This window comes from Scyliorhinus torazame, chromosome 1 (assembly GCF_047496885.1).
Source record: "Scyliorhinus torazame isolate Kashiwa2021f chromosome 1, sScyTor2.1, whole genome shotgun sequence".
Lineage (NCBI taxonomy): Eukaryota > Metazoa > Chordata > Chondrichthyes > Carcharhiniformes > Scyliorhinidae > Scyliorhinus > Scyliorhinus torazame.
In genome coordinates, this window is record NC_092707.1 from 420,284,719 (window position 1) to 420,312,404 (window position 27,686).

General features: G+C 48.7%; 1 protein-coding gene across 1 annotated transcript in view; it reads right to left on the reverse strand.

The window, feature by feature from the left end:
* Positions 1–27,686, reverse strand: part of LOC140428672 (adenylate cyclase type 8-like) — a 377,241-nt gene that overhangs the window by 47,430 nt on the left and 302,125 nt on the right. The window contains exons 14-15 of the mRNA XM_072515387.1: positions 22,762–22,920; positions 17,525–17,671 (exon numbers count right to left, since the gene is read on the reverse strand). Of these exons, the coding sequence (XP_072371488.1) occupies positions 17,525–17,671; positions 22,762–22,920 (306 nt within the window). The remainder of the gene's footprint in view (positions 1–17,524; positions 17,672–22,761; positions 22,921–27,686) is intronic.

Consider the following 27,686-nt stretch of genomic DNA (forward strand, 5'->3'; position numbering starts at 1 on the left):
ATCGAACCTGGGACCCTGGAGCTTGTGGTGTTGGGTGTTCTAACACACAGAAGAGCCAACACAGTTGCATATGGTACAACGCTTGTTTATTTAAACTCACTATTTACAACTTGGTCTTTGCACTCTGCACGTGGGGGGCTCCCTGCTTGTGGTGTTTCAACAGCTCTTTCATGCTTCCTTCTCCCCAGACCTACTGACCTCCAGGTGTCGTGCTCGTGCTTTTTATGTGGTTGGTGTTCTTGTCTGTGATTGGTTGTGGTGTTGTGTACTCTGATTTGCCTGTTAGTGTGTCCATCATGATGTGTGTGTTTGAATATCATGACATCCCCCCTTTTTACAAAGATATGTGCCTACGTGGTAATAAATATGATCGTGACGTGAGTGCATCTAAGAGTGTGTGTGTGTCGTGTGCAGCATGTGTCTATGACGGAACTATGTACATGGGGCGATGTCGAGTGCGTCACATGAATCCAGTTGTACCATAACATAACAGAAATGCGAACGAGAGAAGAAGAAAAAAAATTTTGAACAGTTGTCCAGTCAGACGACATCTGGAACGATAAACAACAACAGGTTATCATGTAAAATTGTCCAACTTATTAAACATATGAACTGTATTATAAGTCCATTCTAATGGGTTTGCGACGAATTCGGGTTGACCGCCTTAAGGGTGGATCAAGAACCACCGGCTGCTGTGCAGGCATGGCCATGGGTGGCGATGGAAAGGGCGTGATGTGCGGCAGCTCCACAAAGTCATCCTCGGAAACTTGTTGAGGATCTGGCGTGTTGTGTGGCTGTGAACGTGGAAGTCGGCGAAGGGCGCGCCGATTGCGGCGACGCACGGAACCATCCGGCATGCGAACCAGGAACGAGCGGGGAGCCACTTGTCGGAGGACTTCGGCCGGTGCTGACCAGCCACCATACGGTTGATGGACGCGTACTTTGTCTCCGGAGGACAGGGGGGGCAGGTCCGTCGCTCGTGTGTCGTACCGACCTTTCTGGCGATCACGCTGCAGTTGCATGTCCCGAAGAACCGCCTCATGGTCTGTTGTCGGTGCCAGGACGGAAGGTACCGTCGTCCTGAGGGAGCGACCCATTAGTAGCTGCGCTGGCGAGAGGCCCGTGGATAACGGGGCCGATCGATAGGCCAGCAAGGCAAGGTTAAAGTCCGATCCGGCATCAGCCGCCTTGCACAGGAGCCGCTTTGCGATGTGGACACCCTTTTCAGCCTTCCCGTTCGATTGTGGATGCAGAGGGCTGGATGTCACATGAGTGAAACCATATGCTGCGGCAAAGGACGACCATTCACGGCTGGCAAAACAAGGTCCATTGTCTGACATGACAGTCCTTGGAATGCCATGGCGAGCAAACGTTTCCTTGCAGGCCCCAATGACTGCGGACGACGTCAGATCATGGAGAGGCATGACTTCCGGGTAGTTTGAGAAGTAGTCTATAATAACAATGTAATCTCTGCCGAGCGCGTGAAATAGGTCAACACCCACCTTCGCCCAGGGGGACGTCACCATCTCGTGTGGTAGAAGTGTTTCCGGAGGTTGCGCCGGCTGAAACCTCTGACAGGTTGTGCAGTTGAGCACCATGTTGGCTATGTCTTCATTAATACCCGGCCAATATACCGCCGCCCGGGCCCTTCGTCTGCATTTTTCGACACCCAAGTGGCCTTCGTGTAGTTGACGAAGAATCATCTGGCGCACACTGTGTGGAATGACGATCCTATGCGATTTCATAAGGACCCCGTCTATATTGGTGAGATCATCTCGCACATTATAAAACTGGGGGCACTGCCCTTTTAGCCACCCTTCCGTCATGTGGCGCATCACTCGCTGCAGCAGAGGGTCAGTCGCCGTCTCTGCGCGTATGTGGGCCAGACAAGGATCATCAGCTGGCATATTTGCTGCTGTCAGAGTCACGTGTGCCTCAATTTGACGCACGAACCCCTCCGCATCTGGTGGTGTGCTCACTGCTCGGGAAAGAGTGTCCGCCACTATGAGTTCCTTCCCCGGAGTGTAGATCAGTTCAAAATCGTACCTCCTGAGTTTGAGTAAGATGCGCTGGAGGCGAGGAGTCATGTCGTTCAGGTCTTTGTTAATGATGTTGACCAGGGGGCGGTGGTCAGTTTCGACCGTGAATCGTGGCAGGCCATACACATAGTCGTGGAACTTGTCCAGTCCAGTTAACAAGCCCAGGCATTCTTTTTCGATTTGCGCGTAGCGCTGTTCGGTAGGGGTCATGGCTCGTGAGGCATACGCAACCGGGGCCCATGATGACGTGCTGTCTTTTTGCAGGAGTACCGCTCCAATACCAGATTGGCTGGCGTCTGTTGAGATCTTTGTAGGGCGAGTCGCGTCAAAGAAGGCCAGCACTGGTGCCGTGACCAGTTTGTGCTTGAGCTCCTCCCATTCCTGCTGATGCGACTGGTGCCAGTTGAATTCCGTCGATTTTTTTACGAGATGGCGCATGTTTGTTGTATGAGAAGCCAGGTTGGGAATGAACTTCCCAAGGAAGTTGACCATGCCCAGGAATCTTAAGACAGCCTTCTTGTCAGCCGGTCGTGGCATGGCTGTGATGGCGCTAACCTTGTCTGCATCGGGACGGACCCCGGACCTTGAGATGTGGTCCCCGAGGAATTTCAGCTCCGTCTGGCCGAAAGCACACTTCGCACGGTTGAGACGCAGGCCATTTTGCCGTATGCGGGTGAAGACACGTCGAAGACGATGCATGTGTTCCTGCGGAGTGGTGGACCAAATGATGATATCGTCCACATATACACGTACCCCTTCGATGCCTTCCATCATCTGCTCCATAATGCGGTGGAATACTTCAGATGCCGAAATGATGCCGAATGGCATCCGGTTGTAGCAGAATCTGCCAAAAGGGGTGTTGAATGTGCATAGTCTTCGGCTGGCCGGGTCCAGTTGGATCTGCCAGAATCCTTTGGACGCATCCAATTTAGTGAATATGTTGGCTCGCGCCATCTCGCTGGTGAGGTCTTCTCGTTTCGGGATGGGATAGTGTTCCCGCATGATGTTGTTGTTCAGATCTTTTGGATCTATACATATACGGAGCTCGCCAGAGGGCTTCTTTACACAGACCATGGAGCTGACCCATGGCGTGGGCTCCGTGACCTTGGATAGGACCCCTTGGTCCTGAAGAATCTGCAGTTGTGCCTTGAGGCGGTCTTTGAGAGGCGCAGGAACCCTGCGAGGTGCGTGAACGACAGGGATGGCGTCCGGTCTGAGTCGAATCTTGTACGTGTGTGGCAATGTCCCCATGCCTTCAAAAACCTCCTGGTTGTGAGCGAGGAGGGAATGGAGATTCGCGTGGAACTCAGCATCCGGGAAGTCGGATATCTCATCTGGAGAGAGAGACATGATGCGCTGTACCAGGTGAAGGACCTTACACGCTTGTGCGCCCAGTAACGAGTCCTTTGATGAGCCCACAACTTCGAAGGGGAGTGTGGCCGTGTACCTCTTGTGAGTCACCTGTAGCTGGCAAGATCCTACGGACGGGATAACGTTCCCGTTATAGTCAACCATCTTAAGCCGGGATGGTGTGATGAGTGGTTTGACCTTCATGGCCTGGACTGCAGAGTAAGCAATCAGGTTGGCGGATGCGCCGGTGTCCAGACGGAAGGCGACGCGCGATCGGTTGACCGTCAGGGTGGCACACCACTCATCGTCTGGATTGATGGCATTGACCTTGTTGACATCAATGACGGCAACTCTGAAGTCATCCTGGTCATCTGCATCACTTAACTGGAAGTCTTGATGCGTGGGCTGGACGGTCCTGACTCGTGTGCGAGGTTGTCGAGGATGCGCCGGATCCATGGGTTGAGCCGCACGACAGCGGGCTGCGTAGTGGCCTATCATGGCACATCTGTTGCACTGTTGGTATTTTGCAGGACATTGCCCTTTTAAGTGTAGACCTCCACACTTGCTGCACGTCATGACGTCACGGCGTTCGTTGCGCCACTGCGCATGCGCAGTGCGATCTTGCGGTGGGCGCGCCTGCGCAGTGCGTCCCTCGTTGTGGCCGTTATTCTTGGCGCGCACCTGCGCGGGAGACCGCGAAAAGCGCGGGAAGCGGCCGCTGTCGTCCGGGCCGTGGGGCGGGAAGAAATCGACGGCCTGGATGCGTTCAACGTCGTGGGCGGCCTGGCTTGCCGATTCGACGGCTGGGGACCCCCTCCGTGCCAACTCGGACGCCTGAAATCGGGCAAAACGGCAGGCAGCATTCTCATGGAGGACACAGGCTTCCACAGCAGACGCTAAGGTGAGGCTCTTTATTTTAAGAAGCTGCTGGCGTAGGCCACTGGAGGCAACGCCAAAAACAATCTGGTCCCTGATCATGGACTCTGTGGTGGTGCCGTAACCGCAGGACTGCGCCAGAATCCGGAGGTGCGTCAAAAAGGGTTGAAAAAGCTCCTCCTTACCTTGCAGGCGTTGCTGAAAGATGTATCTTTCGAAAGTTTCGTTTACTTCAGTTTGAAAGTGCTGGTCCATTTTGAGGATGACCGTGTCATATTTGGCCTGGTTTTCGCCTTCCTCGAACACCAGTGAATTAAAGACATCATTTGGGTGGGGGCCTGCGTAGAAGAGGAGCATTGCAATCTTCGAATCATCCGAGACATTCTGTTTTTCGGTGGCACGGATGTACAGGTCAAATCGCTGCCTGTAGAGCTTCCAGTTGGTGCCTAGGTTCCCCGTGACTTGCATCGGCTGCGGTTTGCCGGTGTGGTCCATGTCCAGAATGGCAGGTTGGTAGGCAGGTATCGATCCACTCCTGTACCATGTGGTGTTGGGTGTTCTAACACACAGAAGAGCCAACACAGTTGCATATGGTACAACGCTTGTTTATTTAAACTCACTATTTACAACTTGGTCTTTGCACTCTGCACGTGGGGGGCTCCCTGCTTGTGGTGTTTCAACAGCTCTTTCATGCTTCCTTCTCCCCAGACCTACTGACCTCCAGGTGTCGTGCTCGTGCTTTTTATGTGGTTGGTGTTCTTGTCTGTGATTGGTTGTGGTGTTGTGTACTCTGATTTGCCTGTTAGTGTGTCCATCATGATGTGTGTGTTTGAATATCATGACAGAGCTGTGAAGCAATTGTGCTAACCACTGTGCTACTGTGCTGTACGATGTTGTGGGCATCACAGAGACGTGGCTGCAAGGGGATCAGGGCTGGGATCTAAATATCCAAGGATATGTGTCCTATCGAAAGGACAGGCAGATGGGAAAAGGGGGCGGGGTTACATTGTCAGTAAGGAATGAAGTTAAACCGATAGCAAGGAGCGATATAGGATCAGAAGGCACAGAATCTCTGTGGGTAGAGTTGAGGAATCGCAAAGGTAAAAAGACCCTGATGGGAGTTATGTACAGGCCCCCGAGCAGTAGTCAGGATGTGGGGCAGAAAATAAATCAGGAGATAGAAAAGTCTGTAAAAAAGGCAACATTACAATAATCATGGGGGACTTCAATATGCAGGTGGACTGGGAAAATCAGGGTGGGAGTGGATCCCAAGAAAAGGAATTTGTGGAATGTCTGAGAGGTGGTTTTTTGGAGCAGCTTGTGACAGAGCCGACTAGAGAACAGGCAATTCTGGATTTGGTGATGTGTAATGAGGCAGACTTGATTAGGGAACTTAAGGTGAAGGAACCCTTAGGGAGCAGTGACCACAATATGATAGAATTTACCCTGCAGTTTGAGAGGGACAAGCTGCAATCAGATTTTTAAAATAGAATTTACAGTGCAGAAGGAGGCCATTCGGCCCATCGAGTCTGCACCGGCTCTTGGAAAGAGCACCCTACCCAAGGTCTACACCTCCACCCTATCCCCATACCCCAGTAACCCCACCCAACACTAAGGGCAATTTTGGACACTAAGGGCAATTTATCATGGCCAATCCACCTAACCTGCACATCTTTGGACTGTGGGAGGAAACCGGAGCACCCGGAGGAAACCCATGCACACACGGGGAGGATGTGCAGACTCCGCACAGACAGTGACCCAGCAGGGAATCAAACCTGGGACCTGGGACCCGGGACCCTGGAGCTGTGAAGCAATTGTGCTATCCACAATGCTACCGTGCTGCCCGTAACGGTAACGGTAACGGTAAAGCTGTAACGGTATTACAATTAAATAAGGGTAACCACAAAGACATGAGGGAGGAGCTGGCCAGAGTTGGTTGGAAAAGGAGCCTAGCAGGGAAGACAGTGGAACAGCAATGGCAGGAGTTTTGGGGGGTTTTCGGGAGGCACAACAGAAATTCATCCCAAGGAGGAGGAAACATGCTAAGGGGAGGACAAGGCATCCATGGCTGACAAGGGATGTCAAGGACAGCATAAAAGCTAAAGAAAAAACAGATAAAGTGGCGAGGATTAGTGGGAAGTCAGAGGATTGGGAAGCCTTTAAAAGCGAGCAGAGGACAACTAAAAAAGCAATAAGGGGAAGAAGATGAAATATGAATGCAAGCTAGCTAGTAATATAAAGGAAGATAGGAAGAGTTTGTTTCAATATATAAAAGGTAAGAGAGAGGCAAAAATAGACATTGGACCACTGGAAAATGTGACTGGAGAAGTAATAATAGGAAACAAAGGAATGGTAGACAAACTGAAGAATTACTTTACATCAGTCTTCAGTGTGGAAGACACCAGTGGGATGCCAGAGCTCCAGGAGAGCCAGGGGGCAGAGGTGAGTGCAGTGACCATTACTAAGGAGAAGGTTCTGGGGAAACTGGAAGGTCTGAAGGCGGATTAATCACCTGGACCGGATGGACTACACCCCAGGGTTCTAAAAGAGAAGCTGAGGAGATTGTGGAGACATTGGTGGTGATCTTTCAGGAATCACTGGAGGCAGGAAGGGTCCCAGAGACTAGAAAGTGGCTAATGTAACACCGCTGTTTAAGAAGGGAGGGAGGTAGAAGACGGGAAATTATAGGCCGGTTAGCCTGACTTCAGTCATTGGTAAGATTTTAGAGTCTGTTATTAAAGATGAGGTCGCGGAGTACTTGGAAGTGCATGGTAAAATAGGACTGAGTCAGCACGGCTTCGTCAAAGGGAGGTCGTGTCTGACAAATCTGTTAGAGTTCTTTGAGGAGGTAACAAGGAAGTTAGACAAAGGAGAACAAGTGGACGTGATTTATTTAGATTTCCAGAAGGCCTTTGACAAGGTGCCGCATAGGAGACTGTTAAATAAGTTAAGAGCCCATGGTGTTCAGGGTAAGATACTGCCAGGGACAGAGGATTGGCTGACTGGCAGAAGGCAGAGAGTGGGGATAAAGGGGTCTTTTTCAGGATGGCAGCCGGTGACTAGTGGTGTGCCTCAGGGGTCGGTGCTGGGACCACAACTTTTCACAATATACATTAATGATCTGGAAGAAGGAACTGAAGGCACTGTTGCTAAGTTTGCAGATGATACAAAGACCTGTAGCGGGACAGGTAGTATTGAGGAAGCAAGGGGGCTGCAGAAGGATTTGGACAGGCTAGGAGAGTGGGCAATGAAGTGGCAGATGGAATACAATGTGGAAAAGTGTGAGGTTCTGCACTTTGGAAGGAGGAATTTAGGCATAGACTATTTTCTAAATGGGGAAATGCTTAGGAAATCAGAAGCACAAAGGGACTTGGGAGTCCTTGTTCACGATTCTCTTAAGGTTAATGTGCAGGTCCAGTCAGCAGTTAAGAAGGCAAATGCAATGTTAGCATTCATGTCGAGAGGGCTAGAATACAAGACCAGGGATGTACTTCTGAGGCTGTATAAGGCTCAGGTCAGACCCCATTTGGAGTATTGTGAGTAGTTTTGGGCCCCGTATCTAAGGAAGGATGTGCTGGCCTTGGAAAGGGTCCAGAGGAGGTTCACAAGAATGATCCCTGGAATGAAGAACTTGCCGTATGAGGAACGGTTGAGGACTCTGGGTCTGTACTCATTGGAGTTTAGAAGAATGAGGGGGATCTTATTGAAACTTACAGGATACTGCGTGGCCTGGATAGAGTGGACGTGGGGAGGATGTTTCCACTTGTAGGAAAAACTAGAAGCAGAGGACACCATCTCAGACTAAAGGGACGATCCTTTAAAACAGAGATGAGGAGGAATTTCTTCAGCCAGAGGGGGGTGAATCTGTGGAACTCTTTGCCGCAGAAGGCTGTGGAGGCCAAATCACTGAGGGTCTTTAAGACAGAGATAGATAGGTTCCTGATTAATAAGGGATCAGGGGTTATGGGGAGAAGGCAGGAGAATGGGGATGAGAAAATATCAGCCATGATTGAATGGCGGAGCAGACTCGATGGGCCGAGTGGCCTAATTCTGATTCTATGTCTTATGGTCTTATAACCTGCTCACGGACACTCAGTTTGGATTCCGCCAGGGTCACTCAGCTCCTGACCTCATTACAGCCTTGGTTCAAACATGGACAATAGAGCTGGATGCCAGAGGTGAGGTGGGAGTGACTGACCTCGACATCAAGGCAGCGTTTGACCGAGTTTGGCATCAAGGAGCCCGAGCTAAACTGGAGTCAATGGGAATCAGGGGGAAAACTCTCCGCTGGTTGGGGTCGTACCCGGCACAAAGGAAGATGGTTGTGGTGGTTGGAGGTCAATCATCTCAGCTCCAGGATATCACTGCAGGAGTTCCTCAGGGTCGTGTCCTCGGCCCCAACCATCTTCAGCTGCTTCATCAATGACCTCCCTTCCATCATAAGGTCAGAAGTGGGGATGTTTGTGGATGACAGCACAATGTTCAGCACCATGCGCGCAGTCCCTGTCCAAATGCAGCAAGACCTGGACAATATCCAGGCTCGGGGCTGACAAGGGGCAAGTTACATTCGCGCCACACAAGTACCAGGCAATGACCATCTCCTACAAGAGAGGATCTAACCATCCCCCTTGACATTCAATGCCATGCCCCTGCAAAACAGATATACCGTTTTGGATACTGTTGAGGGGAATGGCCTCTCAGGGGAAAGCAGCAGCAGCCAAACTCACTGCACCATGGTTGGTTCTGCTGCAGAGGGGAGGAGTAAATAACGTTGGAATGCAATAGTTAAAGGGGATAAAATTGGAAGGGAAATTGATAGGTGTTTCTATGGCCGCAAACGAGACTCCAGGATGGTGTGTTGCCTCCCTGGTGCTAGGGTCAAGGATGTCTCGGAGCGGGTACAGGACATTCTGGAGGGGGGGGGGGGGGGGGGGGGGTGAACAGCCAGTGGTCGTGGTCACATCGGTACCACCGACACAGGTAAAAAAAAAGGCGTGAAGTCCTGAAAGCAGAATACAGGGAGTTAGGAAGAAAGCTGAAAAGTGGGAACTCAAAGGTAATGATCTCAGGATTACTCCCAGTACCACCTGCTGGTCAGAGTAGAAATAGCAGGATGTATTGGATAAATACAGAGCTGAAGGGATGGGATGAGAGGGAGGGTTTCAGATTCCTGGGGCATTGGGTTCTGAGGAGTGTCGGACCTGTACAAAATGGATGGATTACACCTGGACAGGACTGGGACTGATATCCATGGGGGTGAGGGTGGGGAGGTGGGGGGTGGGGTGCAAGCTAGAGTGGTTGGGGAGGGTTCAAACTAATATAGAAGTGGGATGGGAACCAATGTAAGGATTGATAGCTAGGGGGAATCAGGAACAAGAGAAAAAGACAGCAAGGAGAATGAGGCCAGTGAGAGGCAGAGATATCACGGGCCTGCATCAGACAAAGACACTAAAAAATAGTAGGGATGGGACAAGAAACGTTTCAAAGGACTTGACTTAAGGTTTGTACCTGAATGCACAGAGCATTCGATATAAAATGGACGAGGGAACTAAATGTATGATCTCCAAATTTGCAGATGGTACAAAGTTGGGTGTGAGGGTGAGCTGTGAGGAGGATACAGAGATGCTTCAGCGGGATTTGGACAGGCTGAGTGAGTGGGCACATGCTTGGCAGAAGCAGGATAATGTGGATAAATGTGAGGTTATCCGTATCAGTGGCGCAAACAGGAAGGCAGATTATTGTTTGATTGGGTGTAAATTGAGAGAGGTGGATATTCAGCGAGACCTTGGTGTCCTCGTGCATCAGTCGCTGAAAGTAACCGCGCAGGTACAGCCGGCAGTAAAGAAGGTGAATGGTATGTTGGCCTTCATAGCGAGAGGATTGGAGTATAGGAATAGAGATGTTTTACTGCAATTGTATCGGGCATTGGTGAGGCCACACCTGGAGTATTGTGGGCAGTTTGGGTGTCCTTATCTGAGGAAGGATGTTCTTGCTGTGGAGGGAGAGCAGCGAAGGTTTACCAGGCTGAATCCTGGATGGTGGGACTGTCCTATGAGAAGAGACTAAGTGGGTTCGGATTATACTCATTGGAGTTTAGAAAAGTGAGAGGGGATCTCATAGAAACTTACAAAATTCTAACAGGATTAGACAGGGTAGATTCAGAAAGAATGTTCCCGATGGTGGGGGAGTCCAGAACTAGGGGTCATAGTTTGAGGGTCAGGGATAAACCTTTTAGGACTGAGGTGAGGGGAATTTTCTTCACCCAGTGAGCGGTGAATCTGTGGAATTCACTCCCACAGAAAGTAGTTGAGGTCAAAACGTTGACAGAACCAATGTTCCAGCAGAAAGGGTAAATAGGGGGGTCACAAGGACTTTAAACTAGCCGATGGGGGGGACGGGAAGGGTTAAACTGCAGGAAGTACAATGGTCAGTGGGAACCAGAGCAGCAGGTCAGTGTGTGGGGAGAAGGTTAATCGGATGAACAGCCAGGGCCAGTCTAACCACGACGGAGGGGAAAGAAAACGTAAAAAATCAAAATGAAACGAGCCTGTGGGAGTGAAAGTTGGGGATGAGGCCGAGTGTTATCAGAGATTAATGAAGGAGGTCAGAATGGGTGAAAATCCTGCAAGGAAAGGCAAATCAGTACGGCATATTTAAAAACCTTGTACCTAAATGCACCCAGTAATGGGAATAAAGTCAATGAGCTGACGGCACAAATCGAGACAAATGGGTATGATTTGGTGGGGATCACTGAAACATGGTCGTACGGGGACCGGGACGGGGAGTGTAATGTCCGAGGGTGCTCAGTATTCTGAAAGGATAGACCGGATGGAACAGGAGGTGGAGTTGCTTTATTGGTTAAAGATGACATCAAGTCTGTATTAAGAAATGATATTGGCACTAAGGGCCAAGGTGTTGAATTGATCCAGGTGGAAATAAAAAACTAGGGAAAAAACTCCTTGGTAGGAGTAATTTACAGGACCCCAAGCAATACTTCCAAAGTGGGACATAGTGTAAACCAGGAAATAATGAGGGATTGTGAGAAGGCACAACAGGAATCATGGGTAATTTAAACATGCTTATTGACTGGATTAATCAAATTGGCAAGGGTAGCCTCGAGGGAGATTTCATAGAGTACGAGGGATTGTTTCTCAGAGCAATATGTTATGGAGCCAACCAGGGAGCAGGATATTTTAGATTTAGTATTATGTAACAAATAGTTATGTAACAAAGTTTGATGAATAGTCTTGTAGCCATCTGGGATGGCCACTTCCAGAATACAAAATGGACATTTGCAAAGATTGCAGGGAAAATTGGATAATGTTAAGAAAGCAAGCAGGCACAGAGCCTGTCTGCATATTGGAGCCGCAGCTCCCAGACAAGACTGAAACTGTAGGCCCATTGGCATATGGATGGCCCATCTCCAGGAACAAGGGAAGATACTTAAGTAACCGATCTGGGCCCAGACCTCGCGGCACCAGTTCCCCAAACCGAAAGCAGAAAACAAAGCAAGGCCAACGGCCACCTAGGACCCGCCCAGCCATCAGGGCACCCACCCCTTTATTGGTCAAGATCAATACGAGTGATCAAGATACGGCCCAATTGATTGGGGCCAAGTTCAAGGCCCGCCCAAAAGCGGCGAAGCCCCTCCGGGTATAAGAAGAAGGCTCCAAGAGAGAATCGCTCTCTTGAACTTGGCTCTCACAGCGGAGAGACCCGTCCACCAGCTGCACCAGAAGCAAGTAAGTCCAAGGTCAACGCTCGCTACCAGACAGACGACCGTAGCTGTTTCCCCTCTACCACTTCGACCCCAGCAGCCTCAGAACCGAACAACGGCCATTGTTCCTCTGACTGAGTGGGCGCCCGAAGCTAAGTATAGGCTTTAGCAGTAGTGATAGTTTAGTCTGTAGTATTTTGTGCATGAGTAGATATTACTGTGTGTTTGTAAATTAATAGTATTGACTTTGAACTAACTAACTGGTGTATTGGCTCTTTTAATCAGTATTCGGGTTTGAACCTTGTGGCGGCATCAAAAGATACCTGCCGACTCTAGAGCAAACATAATTAGGATTTAGGAAGGTGACCGCCATATTCAGAGCCAACCAAAGAGAGCAACAGTCTTGTAGTTAAGGATCCTCTTGGAAGGAGTGATCACAGCATGCCAAATTCAAATTTCAGAATTTCAAATTCAGATTGACCAAGAGATGACAAGAGTAGCATGTTAGAGTTAGCATTGGGTAGAGGTAATTATACAGGCCTGAGGAAAAAGTTGGCCAAGTAGACAGCTAGTTGGGCAGCACGGTAGCACAGTGGTTAGCATAGTTGCTTCACAGCTCCATGGTCCCAGGTTCGATTCCCGTCTTGGGTCACTGTCTGTGTGGAGTCTGCATGTTCTCCCCGTGTCTGCGTGGGTTTCCTCCGGGTGCTCCGGTTTCCTCCCACAGTCCAAAGATGTGCAGGTTAGGTGGACTGGCTATGCTAAATTGCCCTTGGTGTCCAAATAGGTGGGGTTATGGGGATAGGATGGAGGTGTGGGTTTTGGTAGGGTGCTCTCTCCAAGAGCTGGTACAGACGAATGGCCTCCTTCTGCACTGTAAATTCTATGATTCTGTGATTCTTTGATAGACAGGGCACAAATAATTGAGGGTCAGGCAGTTGAGGAACAATGGCGGATGTTCGGGGAGATATTAAATACCTCTGAATTAAAGTATATTCCTGAGAGGAAGGGGAATTGAAAAAGGGAGAAAAATGTTCCATGGCTAAACAAGTCAAGGAAAACATAAAAGCAAAAACTAGGGCATACCAAACTGCAAAAGCGAGTGGTAAGCTGGAGTATTGGGAGAACTTTAAGGTTCAGAAAAAGGTTCCTAAAAATAAAATCAAAAGAGCTGAGATGAACGATGAAAGGAAACGGGCAGAAAGGACCCCGTCAAACCGGCCCAAAATGACACTCTAGTGTTTCTTGGTGAATCGTGGCCAATGTCTCGAATTAACTACTCCAGAGGGAACCCTTAATATAAATTTGCCCAAACCTTTAGGATGCTTTAATTGCACCTCTGGCTCCAAAATGCCCAGCTATTTCCAACCAGGACCAGCAGACACACACTCACAAACCTAGGCTTTAACCCTTACCTCACCAAACACATATAATACAATCTATCCCTGATCCCAACATTCACCACTATGATTTCATCTAATATCGTATTAAGTACTGACCAATCATGAAACAGACTGCCAAAGAAATAACCTTGATTGAGTTATAATTAATGAATCAATATTATCACTAATCTCACTGACACACTGATGTGTAATCACTGTAGGAGGTGACAGCCTCCCTCTATCAGGAGATAAGCTGCTCAGAGAGAATGTTTCTAGGACCCTGATAATGTCCATGGGAGAATGTACAGCAGCCTTGCAAGAGTGTGGGCATTGTTGTTCAAACTCACATTGAAGGGATCCCATTCCTGTCTCAGGTACTGCAGTCGGGTAATCACCAGGAGAAGATTTTAAACAAGAGCCAGACAAATCTACCTAGCAACAGTTAGGATGAGGAAAATATGCGGTTCGTAGTTTATGGCAATAAGATCAAGGGAGCAGGAGGTGGTGTCATGGACAAAATAAGCTCAGAAATTACATGAGAGAAGACAGGAGATGTTGTCACCCACACAGGACCCAAGGGGCCGATGAGGCTCCCCGTGAGTTTCATGGAGTACAAGGCTCTCCTTGGAGGGGCGGAACCTCCTTATCAGGAGGCTGGTTTAGCACAGAACTAAAGATCTGGTTTTTAAAGCAGACCAAGGCAGGCCAGCAGCACGGTTCAATTCCCGTACCAGCCTCCCCGAACAGGCGCCGGAATGTGGCGACTAGGGGCTTTTCAGAGTAACTTCATTTGAAGCCTACTTGTGACAATAAGCGATTTTCATTTTCATTTGCATCAGTGGCAGAGGAAATCAGAGTATCTAAACCCAGCCTGAGTGTCGATGGTAGTCCCATCCGGAATCTGTGTACATTCTTTCCATATCCCTGCAAATTTTGTTCCCAACGTTTCCTGTGTGGCTGCTTCTGTGAACTCAACACTGGCGATGAGGATTAAGTGAAGCAGCAGAGGGCGCTGTTTTCTCTGTACCCAATACACCCAATATGGATCTCCGGAAGACAGTCTGTCTGCCATGATGGTGCACTAGTGCACTCAGATCCTATACCGACCAACTGGCAAACGTGTTTGCGGACATCTTTAACCTGTCCCTATTCAGTTCCGAGGACCCCACCTGCTTCAAGAAGACCACCATCATACTGGTGCTAAAGAAGAACCAGGCAACGTGCCTCAATGACTACGGTCCGGTCGTCCCGACATTTATCATTGTGAAGTGATTCGAGTTTTTTGTTTGTCTTTTCTTATTTATTTTGTGCCTAGACATAGACGAAACCCCTGTTATCCATCATTTGTCAAATCGTGTTGTCTGGGACCCAGCATCACACCCTTCCCAGTGATGTGAAAGGTTTTGCCTCAAAGATGACTGAGTGTAGCTTGGAGGTTGGGATATTCCCTCGGGGGACACGTGTTGATTCCGCACAAGGAACAAGGCCCCAGCTTGGCTGACCTTCATAACGGACAGCCCGGCGTGTCGAAGGTGAAGGTGCTTGCCCCAAGTGTGGTGTCTGGGGTTAGCCGCAGAGATTGAGAGGTTGGTCCAACAGTACGGAGTGGGCCAGGAAACTCCCTGCTCCGCCTTGACCCTGGGAGTGGCAGGTCGGCCGTGGGTGCATTTCCACACTCATTTTTCTGGCCCTTTTCAGGGGTCCATGTTCCTTCTCCTCATCGACGCGCACTCCACAGGGTGTCGTCCATGACCTCAAGAGCGACGATTGAGAAGCCCAAGCTCTCTTTTAGTTCCAGAGGAATACTCTCCGACAACAGAACACCGTTTACTAGTGCGGAGTTCGGGAATTTGATGTGTAACTGGAGTGCATGACGTACGCATTGCCCCATAACACCCCGCTTCAAAGCAGAAAGAACAAAGAACCGTACAGGAACAGGCCCTTCGGCCCTCCAAGACTGTACCAACCATGCTGCCCCTCTAGCCTAGAACCCCCGAGCCTTCCTGGGTCCGTACCCTATTCCCATCCTATTCATGTATTTGTCAAGATGCCCCTTAAACGTCACTATCGTCCCTGCTTTCACCACCTCCTCCGGTAGCGAGTTCCACTACGCTGTGTGTAAAAAACATGCCTCGTAGATCTCCTCTAAACTTTGCCCCTCGCACCTTAAACCTATGATCATTCGTAATTGACTCTTCCACCCTGGGAAAAAGCCTCTGACTATCCACTCTGTCTATGCCCCTCATAATTTTGTAGACCTCTATCAGGTCTCCCCTCAACCTCCTTCGTTCCAGTGAGAACAAACCGAGTTTATTTAACCTCTCCTCATAGCTAATGCCCTCCATACCAGGCAACATTCTGGTAAATCTCTTCTGCACCCTCTCTAAAGCCTCCACATCCTTCTGGTAGTGTGGCGACCAGAATTGAACACTATACTCCAAGTGTGGCCTAGCTAAGGTTCTATACAGCTGCAACATGACTTGCCAATTTTCAGATTCAATGCCCCGGCCAATGAAGGCAAGCATGCCGTATGCCTTCTTGACTACCTTCTCCACCTGTGTTGCCCCTTTCAGTGACCTGTGGACCTGTACATCCAGATCCCGCTGCCTGTCAATACTCTTGAGGGTTCTACCATTCACTGTGTATTCCCTACCTGCATTAGACCTTCCAAAATGCATTACCTCACATTTATCCGGATTAAACTCCATCTGCCATCTCTCCGCCCAAGTCTCCAAACAATCTAAATCCTGCTGTATCCTCAGACAGTCCTCATCGCTATCCGCAATTCCACCAACCTTTGTGTCGTCTGCAAACTTACTAATCAGACCAGTTACATTTTCCTCCAAATCATTTATATATACTACAAACAGCAAAGGTCCCAGCACTGATCCCTGCGGAACACCACTGGTCACAGCCCTCCAATCAGAAAAGCGTCTTTCCACTGCTACCCTCTGTCTTCTGTGACCTAGCCAATTCTGTATCCACCTTGCCAGCTCATCTCTGATCCTGTGTGACTTCACCTTCTGTACCAATCTGCCATGAGGGACCTTATTAAAGGCCTTACTGAAGTCCAGGTAGACAGCACCCACCCCCTCTCCTCATCAATCATCTTCGTCACTTCCTCAAAATACTCGATCAAGTCAGTGAGACACGACCTCCCCTTCGCCAAACCGTGCTGCCTCCCACTAATACGTCCATTTGCTTCCAAATGGGAGTAAATCCTGTCTCGAAGAACCCTCTCCAATAATTTCTCACCACTGTGTGAGGCTCACTGACCTGTAATTCCCTGGATTATTCTTGCTACCCTTCTTAAACAAAGGAGTGGGTGGGTTGAAAGAGCAATGCAGACGTAGAAGGGTGGCATGAGCATGCAGACCTCAGGGTCCCTTCACACACACATTGGCACACTTCCTTTTCTGTTGCTGCCCCACACTGCACAGCGCCATTGGTGTGGCACCTGCAGAACCTGTCATGGGACATCAGCCTCAAACTCACCTCAGTCTGGTGTCGCTCGATAGCAGCAGGAAGGTGCACCGCAGACAGGAGCAGCTGGGATGTTGCCCTGTCAAAACCTTTCGTACCAGGTGACGCGGTCCACGTGCGCAACATTGGAGTCGGCCAAGTGGGTTCCTGGCAGTCAGCACACCGGTCGTGTGTCGTGTGGGCTGCAGGACCGGGCATGGAAGAGGCACCGTGACCGTCCCTGGGTGAGGAGCCCTGTGATGCGCAATTCCCCTCGGTGCACCCCAGGCGGATCCAAGGCCAGCAGCGCGGGGGTCACCGTCCCAAGGGGGACTTGACGCCATGATGCAGGATGCTGAGGATTCCAACGCTGCGATGTTCAATGAGGAAGCGACAGTCGACAGCTCAGCAAAATATAAATTTCTATCAGATCCCCTCCCTCTCTTCTAAACTCTAATGAATATAACCCTAACTGACTTAGTCTCTCCTCATAGGACAGTCCCGCCTGGAATCAGCCTGGTAAACCTTCGCTGCCCTCCCTCCACAGCAACAATCTCTCCTCAGAGAAGGACACCAAACCTGCCCACAATACTCCCGGTGTGGCCTCACCAATGCCCGATATAATTGTAACACTGTTGACCGGCCGTGTCTGAGCGATACCAGTCACCGCCACTTCATATTCAAGCTGGAATACCTACATCATCAAAATCAGCGATGATCTCATTCAGAAGCTGCAGACATTCGATTCCCTGCTGATTTCCTTCAGCTTGCGAGAAGAAAGCAGTAAATTCCGGCATAGAAGCAAACAAAACTCCCACTTGATCGTGTGATTCGCAGTACAACTCCTGGAAACAGCCCAAAAAGAGAAATCAGGCCAAATATTCAGCATCATGTGAATGGTCACACAGTGTTCATAATGACACGCAACGCGTTTAGTGTCAGAATACAGCGGGATACAGCGGGGTTAGTAATAATGTACAGCAGGGTTAGTATGAATGTACAGTGGGGTTAGTATTGACCCACAACAGGGTTAAAAGGGCTGGTTTAGCACACTGGGCTAAATCGCTGGCTTTGAAAGCAGACCAAGGCAGGCCAGCAGCACGGTTCAATTCCCGTGCCAGCCTCCCCGAACAGGCGCCGGAATGTGGCGACTAGGGGCTTTTCACAGTAACTTCATTGAAGCCTACTTGTGACAATAAGCGATTTTCATTTCATTTCATTTTCATTTCAATTAATGCACAGGGGGTTTAGTATTAACAGACAGCAGGGTTAGTACTAATGCACAGGGGTTAGTGTTAACACACAGCAGGATTAGTGTTAACACACAGAGGGGTTAGTACTAATGCACAGCAGGGTTAGTATTAATACACAGCAGGGTTAGTACTAATACACAGCAGGATTAATGTTAACACACAGCAGGGGTAGTATTAACACTCTACGAGGATAGTGGTAACACACAGCCGGGTTAGTGTTAACACTCAACAGGGTTAGTATTAACAAACAGCAGGATTAGTGTTAACCCACGGTGGGGTATTGAGAGGATGGGGGACTTGTTTGTAGAGGGGGGCTTTCCGAGTATGAGGGCGCTGGAAAAGAAGTTTGCATTGGCGGGGGGAAATTCGATATCTGCAGGTGCGGGACTTTCTGCGTAGACTGGTACCAACCTTCCCACTCCTGCCGCTAAGGGGGATTCAGGATAGGGTGGTTTCTGGAGGATGGATAGGTGAGGGCAGCGTTTCTGACATTGAAAAGGAGCTTATGGGATCAGAGGAGACGCAGATTGAGGCGCTGAAGCGAAAGTGGGAGAATGAGCTGGGGGGTGAGATAGAGGAGGTCCTTTGGGCAGACGCCCTGAGTAGAGTCAACGCGACCGTAACTTGTGCCAGGCTCAGTCTGATTCAATTCAAAGTCGTGCACCGGGCTCACATGACAGTGGCCCGGATGAGCAGATTCTTTGGGGTGGAAGACAGGAGCGCAAAATGTGCAGGAGGAGCAGCGAACCATGTCCACATGTTCTGGGAATGTCCGAAGCTGAGGGGATTTTGGCAGGGGTTTGCTGATGTCATGTCCACGTGTTAAATACAAGGGTGGCGCTGGGTCCAGAGGTGGCGATTTTCAGGGTGTCGCAGGATCCGGGAATCCAGGTGGAGAAAGAGGCAGACGTTCTGGCCTTTGCCTCCCTGGTGGCTGGGAGGCGGATATTACGAGCATGGAAGGACTCAAAGCCCCCAAAATCGGAGACCTGGCTATCGGACATGGCTGGCTTTCTCTGTCTGGAGAAAATTAAGTTCGCCTTGAGAGGGTCACTGTCAGGGTTCGCCCGGAGGTGGCAACCGTTCATCGACTTCTTCGCGGAGAATTAATCATCAGCAGGGGGGGAGGTTTGGTTAGCATAGATTAGGGGGTTAGTTGATGGGGGGACCTGTGGGACCTGAGGTGGTATTTGCACTATGTTTATATTCTCATGTACATTGTTTATATTGCTGCTGTTACAATGCCAAAAAAATACCTTAATAAAATGTTTATTAAAACAAAAGCACACAGTGCAGTTAGTATTAGCACACAGCAGGATTAGTATCAACAAACAGCAGAATTTGCGTTAACACACAGCGGGACTAGTATCGTGCGGCATACAGCATGCTGGCCTTCATCGGTCACCTGTTGATTATTCTTTTGTCTACTATGTACGTACTGTGTACCGTCCCTTGGCCGCAGAAAAATACTTTTTACTGTACTTCGGTACAGGTGACAATAAATACCAGTCAATCAATCAATCAATCAAACTCTGTATCTAACCCCGTGCTGTACCTGTCCTGGGAGTGTTTGATGGGGACAGTGTAGAGGGAGCTTTACTCTGTATCTAACCCAGTGCTGTACCTGTCCTGGGAGTGTTTGATGGGGACAGTGTAGAGGGAGCTTTACTCTGTATCTAACACCGTGCTGTACCTGTCCTGGGAGTGTTTGATGGGGACAGTGTAGAGGGAGCTTTACTCTGTATCTAACCCCGTGCTGTACCTGTCCTGGGAGTGTTTGATAGGGACAGTGTAGAGGGAGCTTTACTCTGTATCTAACCCCGTGCTGTACCTGTCCTGGGAGTGTTTGATGGGGACAGTGTAGAGGGAGTTTTATTCTGTATCTAACCCCGTGCTGTACCTGTCCTGCGAGTGTTTGATGGGGCAGTGTAGAGGGAGCTTTACTCTGTATCTAACCCCGTGCTATACCTGAGCTGGGAGTGTTTGATGGGGACAGTGTAGAGGGTGCTTTACTCTGTATCTAACCCCATGCTGTACCTGTCCTGGGAGTGTTTGATGGGGACAGTGTGGAGGAAGCTTTACTCTGTATCTAACCCCCTGCTGTACCTGTCCTGGGAGTGTTTGATGGGGACAGTGTAGAGGGAGCTTTACTCTGTATCTAACCCCGTGTTGTACCTGTCCTGGGAGTGTTTGACGGGGACAGTGTAGAGGGAACTTTACTCTGTATCTAACCCCGTGCTGTACATGTCCTGGGAGTGTTTGATGGGGACAGTGTAGAGGGAGCTTTACTCTGTATCTAACCCCGTGCTGTACCTGTCCTGGGAGTGTTTGATGGGGACAGTGTAGAGGGAGCTTTACTCTGTATCTAACCCCGTGCTGTACCTGTTCTGGGAGTGTTTGATGGGGACAGTGTAGTGGGAGCTTTACTCTGTATCTAACCCCGTGCTGCACCTGTCCTGGGAGTGTTTGATGGGGACAGTGTAGAGGGAGCTTTACTCTGTATCTAACCCCGTGCTGTACTGTCCTTGGAGTGTTTGATGGGGACAGTGTAGTGGGAGCTTTGCTCTGTATCTAACCCCGTGCTGTACTTGTCCTGGGAGTGTTTGATGGGGACAGTGTAGAGGGAGCTTTACTCTGTATCTAACCCCGTGCTGTACCTGTCCTGGGAGTGTTTGATGGGGACAGTGTAGAGGGAGCTTTACTCTGTATCGAACCCCGTGCTGTACCTGTCCTGGGAGTGTTTGATGGGGACAGTGTAGAGGGAGCTTTACTCTGTATCTAACCCCGTGCTGTACCTGTCCTGGGAGTGTTTGATGGGGACAGTGTAGAGGGAGTTTTACTCTGTATCTAACCCCGTGCTGTACCTGTCCTGGGAGTGTTTGATGGGGACAGTGTAGAGGGAGCTTTACTCTGTATCTAACCCCGTGCTGTACCTGTCCTGGGAGTGTTTGACGGGGACAGTGTAGAGGGAGTTTTACTCTGTATCTAACCCCGTGCTGTACCTGTCCTGGGAGTGTTTGATGGGGACAGTGTAGAGGGAGCTTTACTCTGTATCTAACCCCGTGCTGTACCTGTCCTGGGAGTGGTTGATGGGGACAGTGTAGAGGGAGCTTTACTCTGTATCTAACCCCGTGCTGTACCTGTCCTGGGAGTGTTTGATGGGGACAGTGTAGAGGGAGCTTTACTCTGTATCTAACCCCGTGCTGTACCTGTCCTGGGAGTGTTTGATGGGGACAGTGTAGAGGGAGCTTTACTCTGTATCTAACCCCGTGCTGTACCTGTCCTGGGAGTGTTTGATGGGGACAGTGTAGAGGGAGCTTTACTCTGTATCTAACCCCGTGCTGTACCTGTCCTGGGAGTGTTTGATGGGGACAGTGTAGAGGGAGCTTTACTCTGTATCTAATCCCGTGCTGTACCTGTCCTGGGAGTGTTTGATGGGGACAGTGTAGAGGGAGCTTTACTCTGTATCTAACCCCGTGCTGTACTGTCCTTGGAGTGTTTGATGGGGACAGTGTAGTGGGAGCTTTGCTCTGTATCTAACCCCGTGCTGTACTTGTCCTGGGAGTGTTTGATGGGGACAGTGTAGAGGGAGCTTTACTCTGTATCTAACCCCGTGCTGTACCTGTCCTGGGAGTGTTTGATGGGGACAGTGTAGAGGGAGCTTTACTCTGTATCGAACCCCGTGCTGTACCTGTCCTGGGAGTGTTTGATGGGGACAGTGTAGAGGGAGCTTTACTCTGTATCGAACCCCGTGCTGTACCTGTCCTGGGAGTGTTTGATGGGGACAGTGTAGAGGGAGCTTTACTCTGTATCTAACCCCGTGCTGCACCTGTCCTGGGAGTGTTTGATGGGGACAGTGTAGAGGGAGCTTTACTCTGTATCTAACCCCGTGCTGTACTGTCCTTGGAGTGTTTGATGGGGACAGTGTAGTGGGAGCTTTACTCTGTATCTAACCCCGTGCTGTACTTGTCCTGGGAGTGTTTGATGGGGACAGTGTAGAGGGAGCTTTACTCTGTATCTAACCCCGTGCTGTACCTGTCCTGTGAGTGTTTGATGGGGACAGTGTAGAGGGAGCTTTACTCTGTATCTAACCCCGTGCTGTACTTGTCCTGGGAGTGTTTGATGGGGACAGTGTAGAGGGAGCTTTACTCTGTATCTAACCCCGTGCTGTACCTGTCCTGTGAGTGTTTGATGGGGATAGTGTAGTGGGAGCTTTACTCTGTATCTAACCCCGTGCTGTACTTGTCCTGGGAGTGTTTGATGGGGACAGTGTAGAGGGAGCTTTACTCTGTATCTAACCCCGTGCTGTACCTGTCCTGGGAGTGTTTGATGGGGACAGTGTAGAGGGAGCTTTACTCTGTATCTAACCCCGTGCTGTACCTGTCCTGGGAGTGTTTGATGGGGACAGTGTAGAGGGAGCTTTACTCTGTATCTAACCCCGTGCTGTACCTGTCCTGGGAGTGTTTGATGGGGACAGTGTAGAGGGAGCTTTATTCTGTATCTAACCCCGTGCTGTACCTGTCCTGGGAGTGTTTGATGGGGACAGTGTAGCGGGAGCTTTACTCTGTATCTAACCCCGTGCTGTACCTGTCCTGGGAGTGTGGGAGTTTGCCGTGTGTATCAGGGATTAAGAGTTTTGACTGATACTTGCTGCTGACTTTATACTGAGAGGATTGTCCTACCTCATCGTCTGGATCTTTGTCGAGGAAATGCTTTGCGATGTGACTCGGCAACATGTTGTTCATCAGGTTCTCGTTGTGTTTCCGTAGTTCCGCCATCTGCTCCATTTCCTGCCTGGCCAGCAGTCTCCACAGGAAGTCCAGTCGGGCTGTTGCCTCGATCTGTGGGCCGCAATGGAAAAAAAGTTTCATTGAAACAAAATCTTACATCAGTAAAAGTCGCCAGATTCAAAATGTTTCGAGTGTTGGTCGTGGGGGTCATCAATTATCCCCAATTTGGAAAAATTTAGCAGCATGAATTCCTGCAACGCACACAGGAGAAATATCTTGAAGACTGTGATTCCAGACATGAAGGAAGCAGTTCTGGATCTCGTTCTGGAGAATGAAGTGAGGAAGTCGATCACGTTTCAGTGGAAGTTGTTATTGAAAATATGGAAAGATGTGTCATTTGAAACATGGAAGTCTGGCAATATCTGGTCTGAGAGAAACATGAGAGGATACAGGGAAAGATCCCACAAAGGGTTAACAGCAGCTGCAAAGAGCAGGATTGTAAAATGCAGATATCCTTGGTCAAGCAGGCTTAGCAAACAAGACAAACAGGATTTTGAATGAAGCTAAAAACAATGGCTCACACCTTCGTTGAAATTAACTATCTCAGTGAGCAGCTGGAAAGGAAAGGATGAGGTTCAGTTGAATTTGGTGACAATTCTAGGTGTGAAATTTTGCTAATGCCAGTTAAATTAAGAAAACTGGAGACTATCAGTCTACGAGAAACATAATTCAAAGCCAAAATCAAAGTCAAAATTATGAACTGAGGACACAAATTGGAAAATAAAACTATAGAAATGACAGGAACCAAACCAAAATTCACACCTCTATTGAAACCAAAGCAGTTTTGAATATCACAAAGGAACTTTGAACATCACAAAGGACACAATGTAATCAGATCTATGTTGAATTAGAATGTTTAGATCAAAGATACTTTTTACAATCAAAGAAAATCAAGAGTTACTTTACAATAAAGTCATAAAAACTAGATAACTGTTAGAAAAATATATAAACCCAAAGAAAGGGGACAGCAGGCAGAACCAGAACTCAGAGACAGACGGAGAAGCAGAGAAGGAACAAGCAGCTCAGGGTCAGATTACAGTCAGCTCGGCCATAAGAAAGAGACAGGGCATAGCAGCCGAGCTAAAACGGCTAATACATCTAAGGAAGACTAGAATTTAAAGAGTAGGCAGAGTCAGATCAGAGTCAGCTCAGAGACAGCCAGCAGAGCCAGCTCTCACAGCTCGGTACATGGGAAAGATAGGACACAGCAACCGAGCTCATCAGCGAATACATCTAAAGAAGACCAGATTTTACAAAAGAAGATTGATTGTCAAGGTGGGCCTGAAGGTCCCTTCAACCAACCAGAAGGACCCAGAAGCAAGATCTTTTTCCTTTCTGTAAAGAAAGTATTTGCAGCTTTTAAAAGAAAAAATATAATAATAAAATAACTTAATTTAACCTGAAATAGTGGTTATTCCAAAGTCTACTTTACTTACTTAGCAATGCGGGACCCAGGATCCATGCTACTAAGTGGTAAGTAGATGAAATCTTCGGTGAAGGTATGGGTTATACCGGGGGATAACTTGAAAATATAGTTTGACCTGAATAGCTCCCACTGAAGTTGCATCGGAGTCGGTGAGTGAGAATCCCTGTTCACCATTTAGAATGTCGGTCCTTTTTGGTATAGGGGGACTTCTAAGAATAGTGGTGAGTTTTCACAACAAAGTGCATTCTGAAAATATTGAATGCAACAGAAAAGCTTAAGAAATAAGAGCAGGAGTCGTTCGCATAGACCCTGCTCAACATCCAAGGTGAATCAAGGTGGATTCACCAGCTCTGCTCCAGTTCCCTATGTCCCTCGATTCTCGGAGAGAATCAAAGTCTTTACCAGTCAATTGTGCACACACCCCCCCCCCCAAACAATATAAGGGGAACTGAGGGAGAAAAGTTCATGCAGTGTGTCCAGGAAAGCGTTTTGATCCAATTAGTGGCAAACCCAACGAGAGGAGATACAATTCTAGACCCAGTGTTGGAGAATGAAGAAGGGCAAAGGGCAGCTGGCGACCATATCGGGGAAAGTGATGACAATTTAGTGGACTTGGCTGGCACTGCTGTCAATCTGGAAATCCAGAAGAAAAGACCAAAAGGAGAGATCCTAAATGTACAAAGTAGACACGTCTCCTCCAGGAATAAGAGTGGTCCTGATAAATCTGGACCCTCCCCCGGTGGTCTCGAGGAATACAGGGGAAGATCACACAGAAATAGAAGGTGTACGATAGGCACTGAGAAATAAGTATTGCAGATAGTCTAGACAAATATCGGAATTACAGGGACAAAGTCAAAAAGGAAATAAGGAAATCAAAGAGAGGCCATGAAAAAAGATCGGCCAGTATAGTTAAAGAAAACCCAATGATGCTTTACCAATATATTAATGGTAAAAGGTTAGTTAAGGAAAAAGTGGGACCTATCAGAGATGAAGAGGGGAACTTGGGTGTAGATGCAGAGGCTGTGGGAAGGGTTTTAAATTAATATTTTGTCTCTGTGTTTACAAAGGAAATGGATGATGCAGATACAGTCGTCCAGGAGGAACACTGCGAGATATTGGATAGGATCCTTATAAAGAGAGAGGACGCACGCGAAGGACTGGAATCCTTGAAAGTTGCTAAGTCGCCAGGGCCAGATGGATTGTTTCCGAGGCTGCTGAAGGAGGTCAGGGAGGAGATCGCAGATGCTCTGAGGATGATTTTCCAATCCTCACTAGACACAGGGGAGGTACCGAGGGACTGGAGAAATGCAAACGTGGTCCCATTGTTTAAAAAGGGGTTGACGGAAATGCCAAACAATTATAGGCCAGTTAGTCTAACATCAATAGTGGGCAAATTACGAGAACCAATCCCAAGAGATAGGATTAACTGTCACACTGAAAGGCAGGGGCTAGTCAGGGATAGTCAGCATGGATTTGTTAAAGGGAGGTCTTATCTCACAAATTTGATCGAATTCTTTGAGGGAGTGACAAGGAGAGTTGATGAAGGTAGTGCAGTGGATGTGGTGTACATGGATTTTAGCAAGGTATTTGATAAAGTCCCACATGGCAGATTGGTCAAGAAAGTGAAAGTCAATGGGATACAGGGCAATGTGGCAAACTGGATAAAAAGTTGGCTTAGTACCAGGACACAAAGGATAATGGCCGATAGCTGTCCTTGCAATTGGAAAGTTGCTTCAAATGATGTTCCGCTGGGCCCGGTGTTGGGACCCTGACTGGGTATGTTATATATTAATGATTTGGACTGAATGTGGGGGGGGAGGGGGTGATGCACAATTGTGAAATTTGCCGAGTGGGGGACAGTGTAGAGGAGGCTACAATCTCCAGGATGATATAGGTGGATTGGTGAAGTGGACGATAAAGTGGCAGATGGAATTTAACACGGAGAAGTGTGAGGTCATATGTAAAGAGAAAGAGATTGGTAAAGAGAAATGTAGGCCCCCTACATCCAGAAACAGGGGAATCTGTAATAAGGGACAAAGAAATGGCTGAGCAATTGAATACATACTTTGGTTCTGTCTTCACAAATGAGGACACAAATCAGATCCCAGAAATGTTGGAGAATGAAAGGTTTAGTGCGAGGGAAGAACTGAGGGAGATCACATTAGTTGAGAAATGATGCTGGGAAATTGATGGGATTGAAGGCGGATAAATCCCCAGGGCCTGAGAATCTGCATCCCAGAGTCCTTAAGGAGGTGTCTCTGGAAATAGTGGATGCATTGGTGGTCATCTTCCGGGATTCTATAGACTCTGGAACTGTCCCTGCAGATTGGAGGGTAGCTCACGTAACTCCGATATTCAAAAAGGGAGGTCGAGAGAAAGCAGGGAATTATAGACCAGTGAGCCTAACATCGGTAGTGGGGAAAATTTTTGAATCCGTTATCAAGGACTTTATAGCGGAACATTTAGAAAGCAGTGGCAGGATCAGTCAGAGTCAGCATGGATTTATGAAGGGAAAATCATGCTTGACAAATCTGTTGGAATTCTTTGAAGATGTAACCAGTGCAGTTGACAAGGGGGAGCCAGTCGATGTGGTATATTTGGATTTTCAGAAGGCATTTGACAAAGTCCCGCATAAGAGACTATTGTGCAAAATTAAAGCGCATGGGATTGGGGGAAATGTATTGAGGTGGATAGAAAACTGGTTGGCGGAGAGGAAACAAAGAGTAGGAATTAATGGGTCCTTTTCAAATTGCCAGGCAGTAACCAATGGGGTTCCACAGGGATCGGTGCTGGGACCCCAGCTATTCACAATATATATTAATGTTTTGGATGAGGTAACAAAATATAACATCTCAAAGTTTGCAGATGATACCAAGTTAGGCGGGAGGGTGAATTGTGACGAGGATGCAGGGATCCTACAGCAAGATCTGGACAGGTTGGGCGAGTGGGCAAACCAATGGCAGATGCAGTATAATTTGGGTAAGTGTGAGATTGTTCACTTTGGAAGCAAAACCAGGAAGGCAGATTACTACCTGAATGGTTGTAAGTTGGGAGAGGGGAGTGTGCAGCGGGACCTGGGTGTCCTTGTGCACCAGTCGCTGAAGATAAGCATGCAGGTGCAGCAGGCGGTAAAGGAGGCTAATGGTATGTTGGCCTTCATTGCGAGAGGTTTCGAGTATAGAAGCAGGGATGTGTTGCTGCAATTGTACAGGGCCTTGGTGAGGCCACACCTGGAGTATTGTGGGCAGTTTTGGTCTCCTTCTCTGAGGAAGGATGTTCTTGCTCTCGAGGGAGTGCAGCGAAGGTTTACCAGACTGATTCCAGGGATGGCGGGACTGTCATATGAGGAGAGGTTGACTGGGTTAGGATTGTTCTCGCTGGAGTTCCGAAG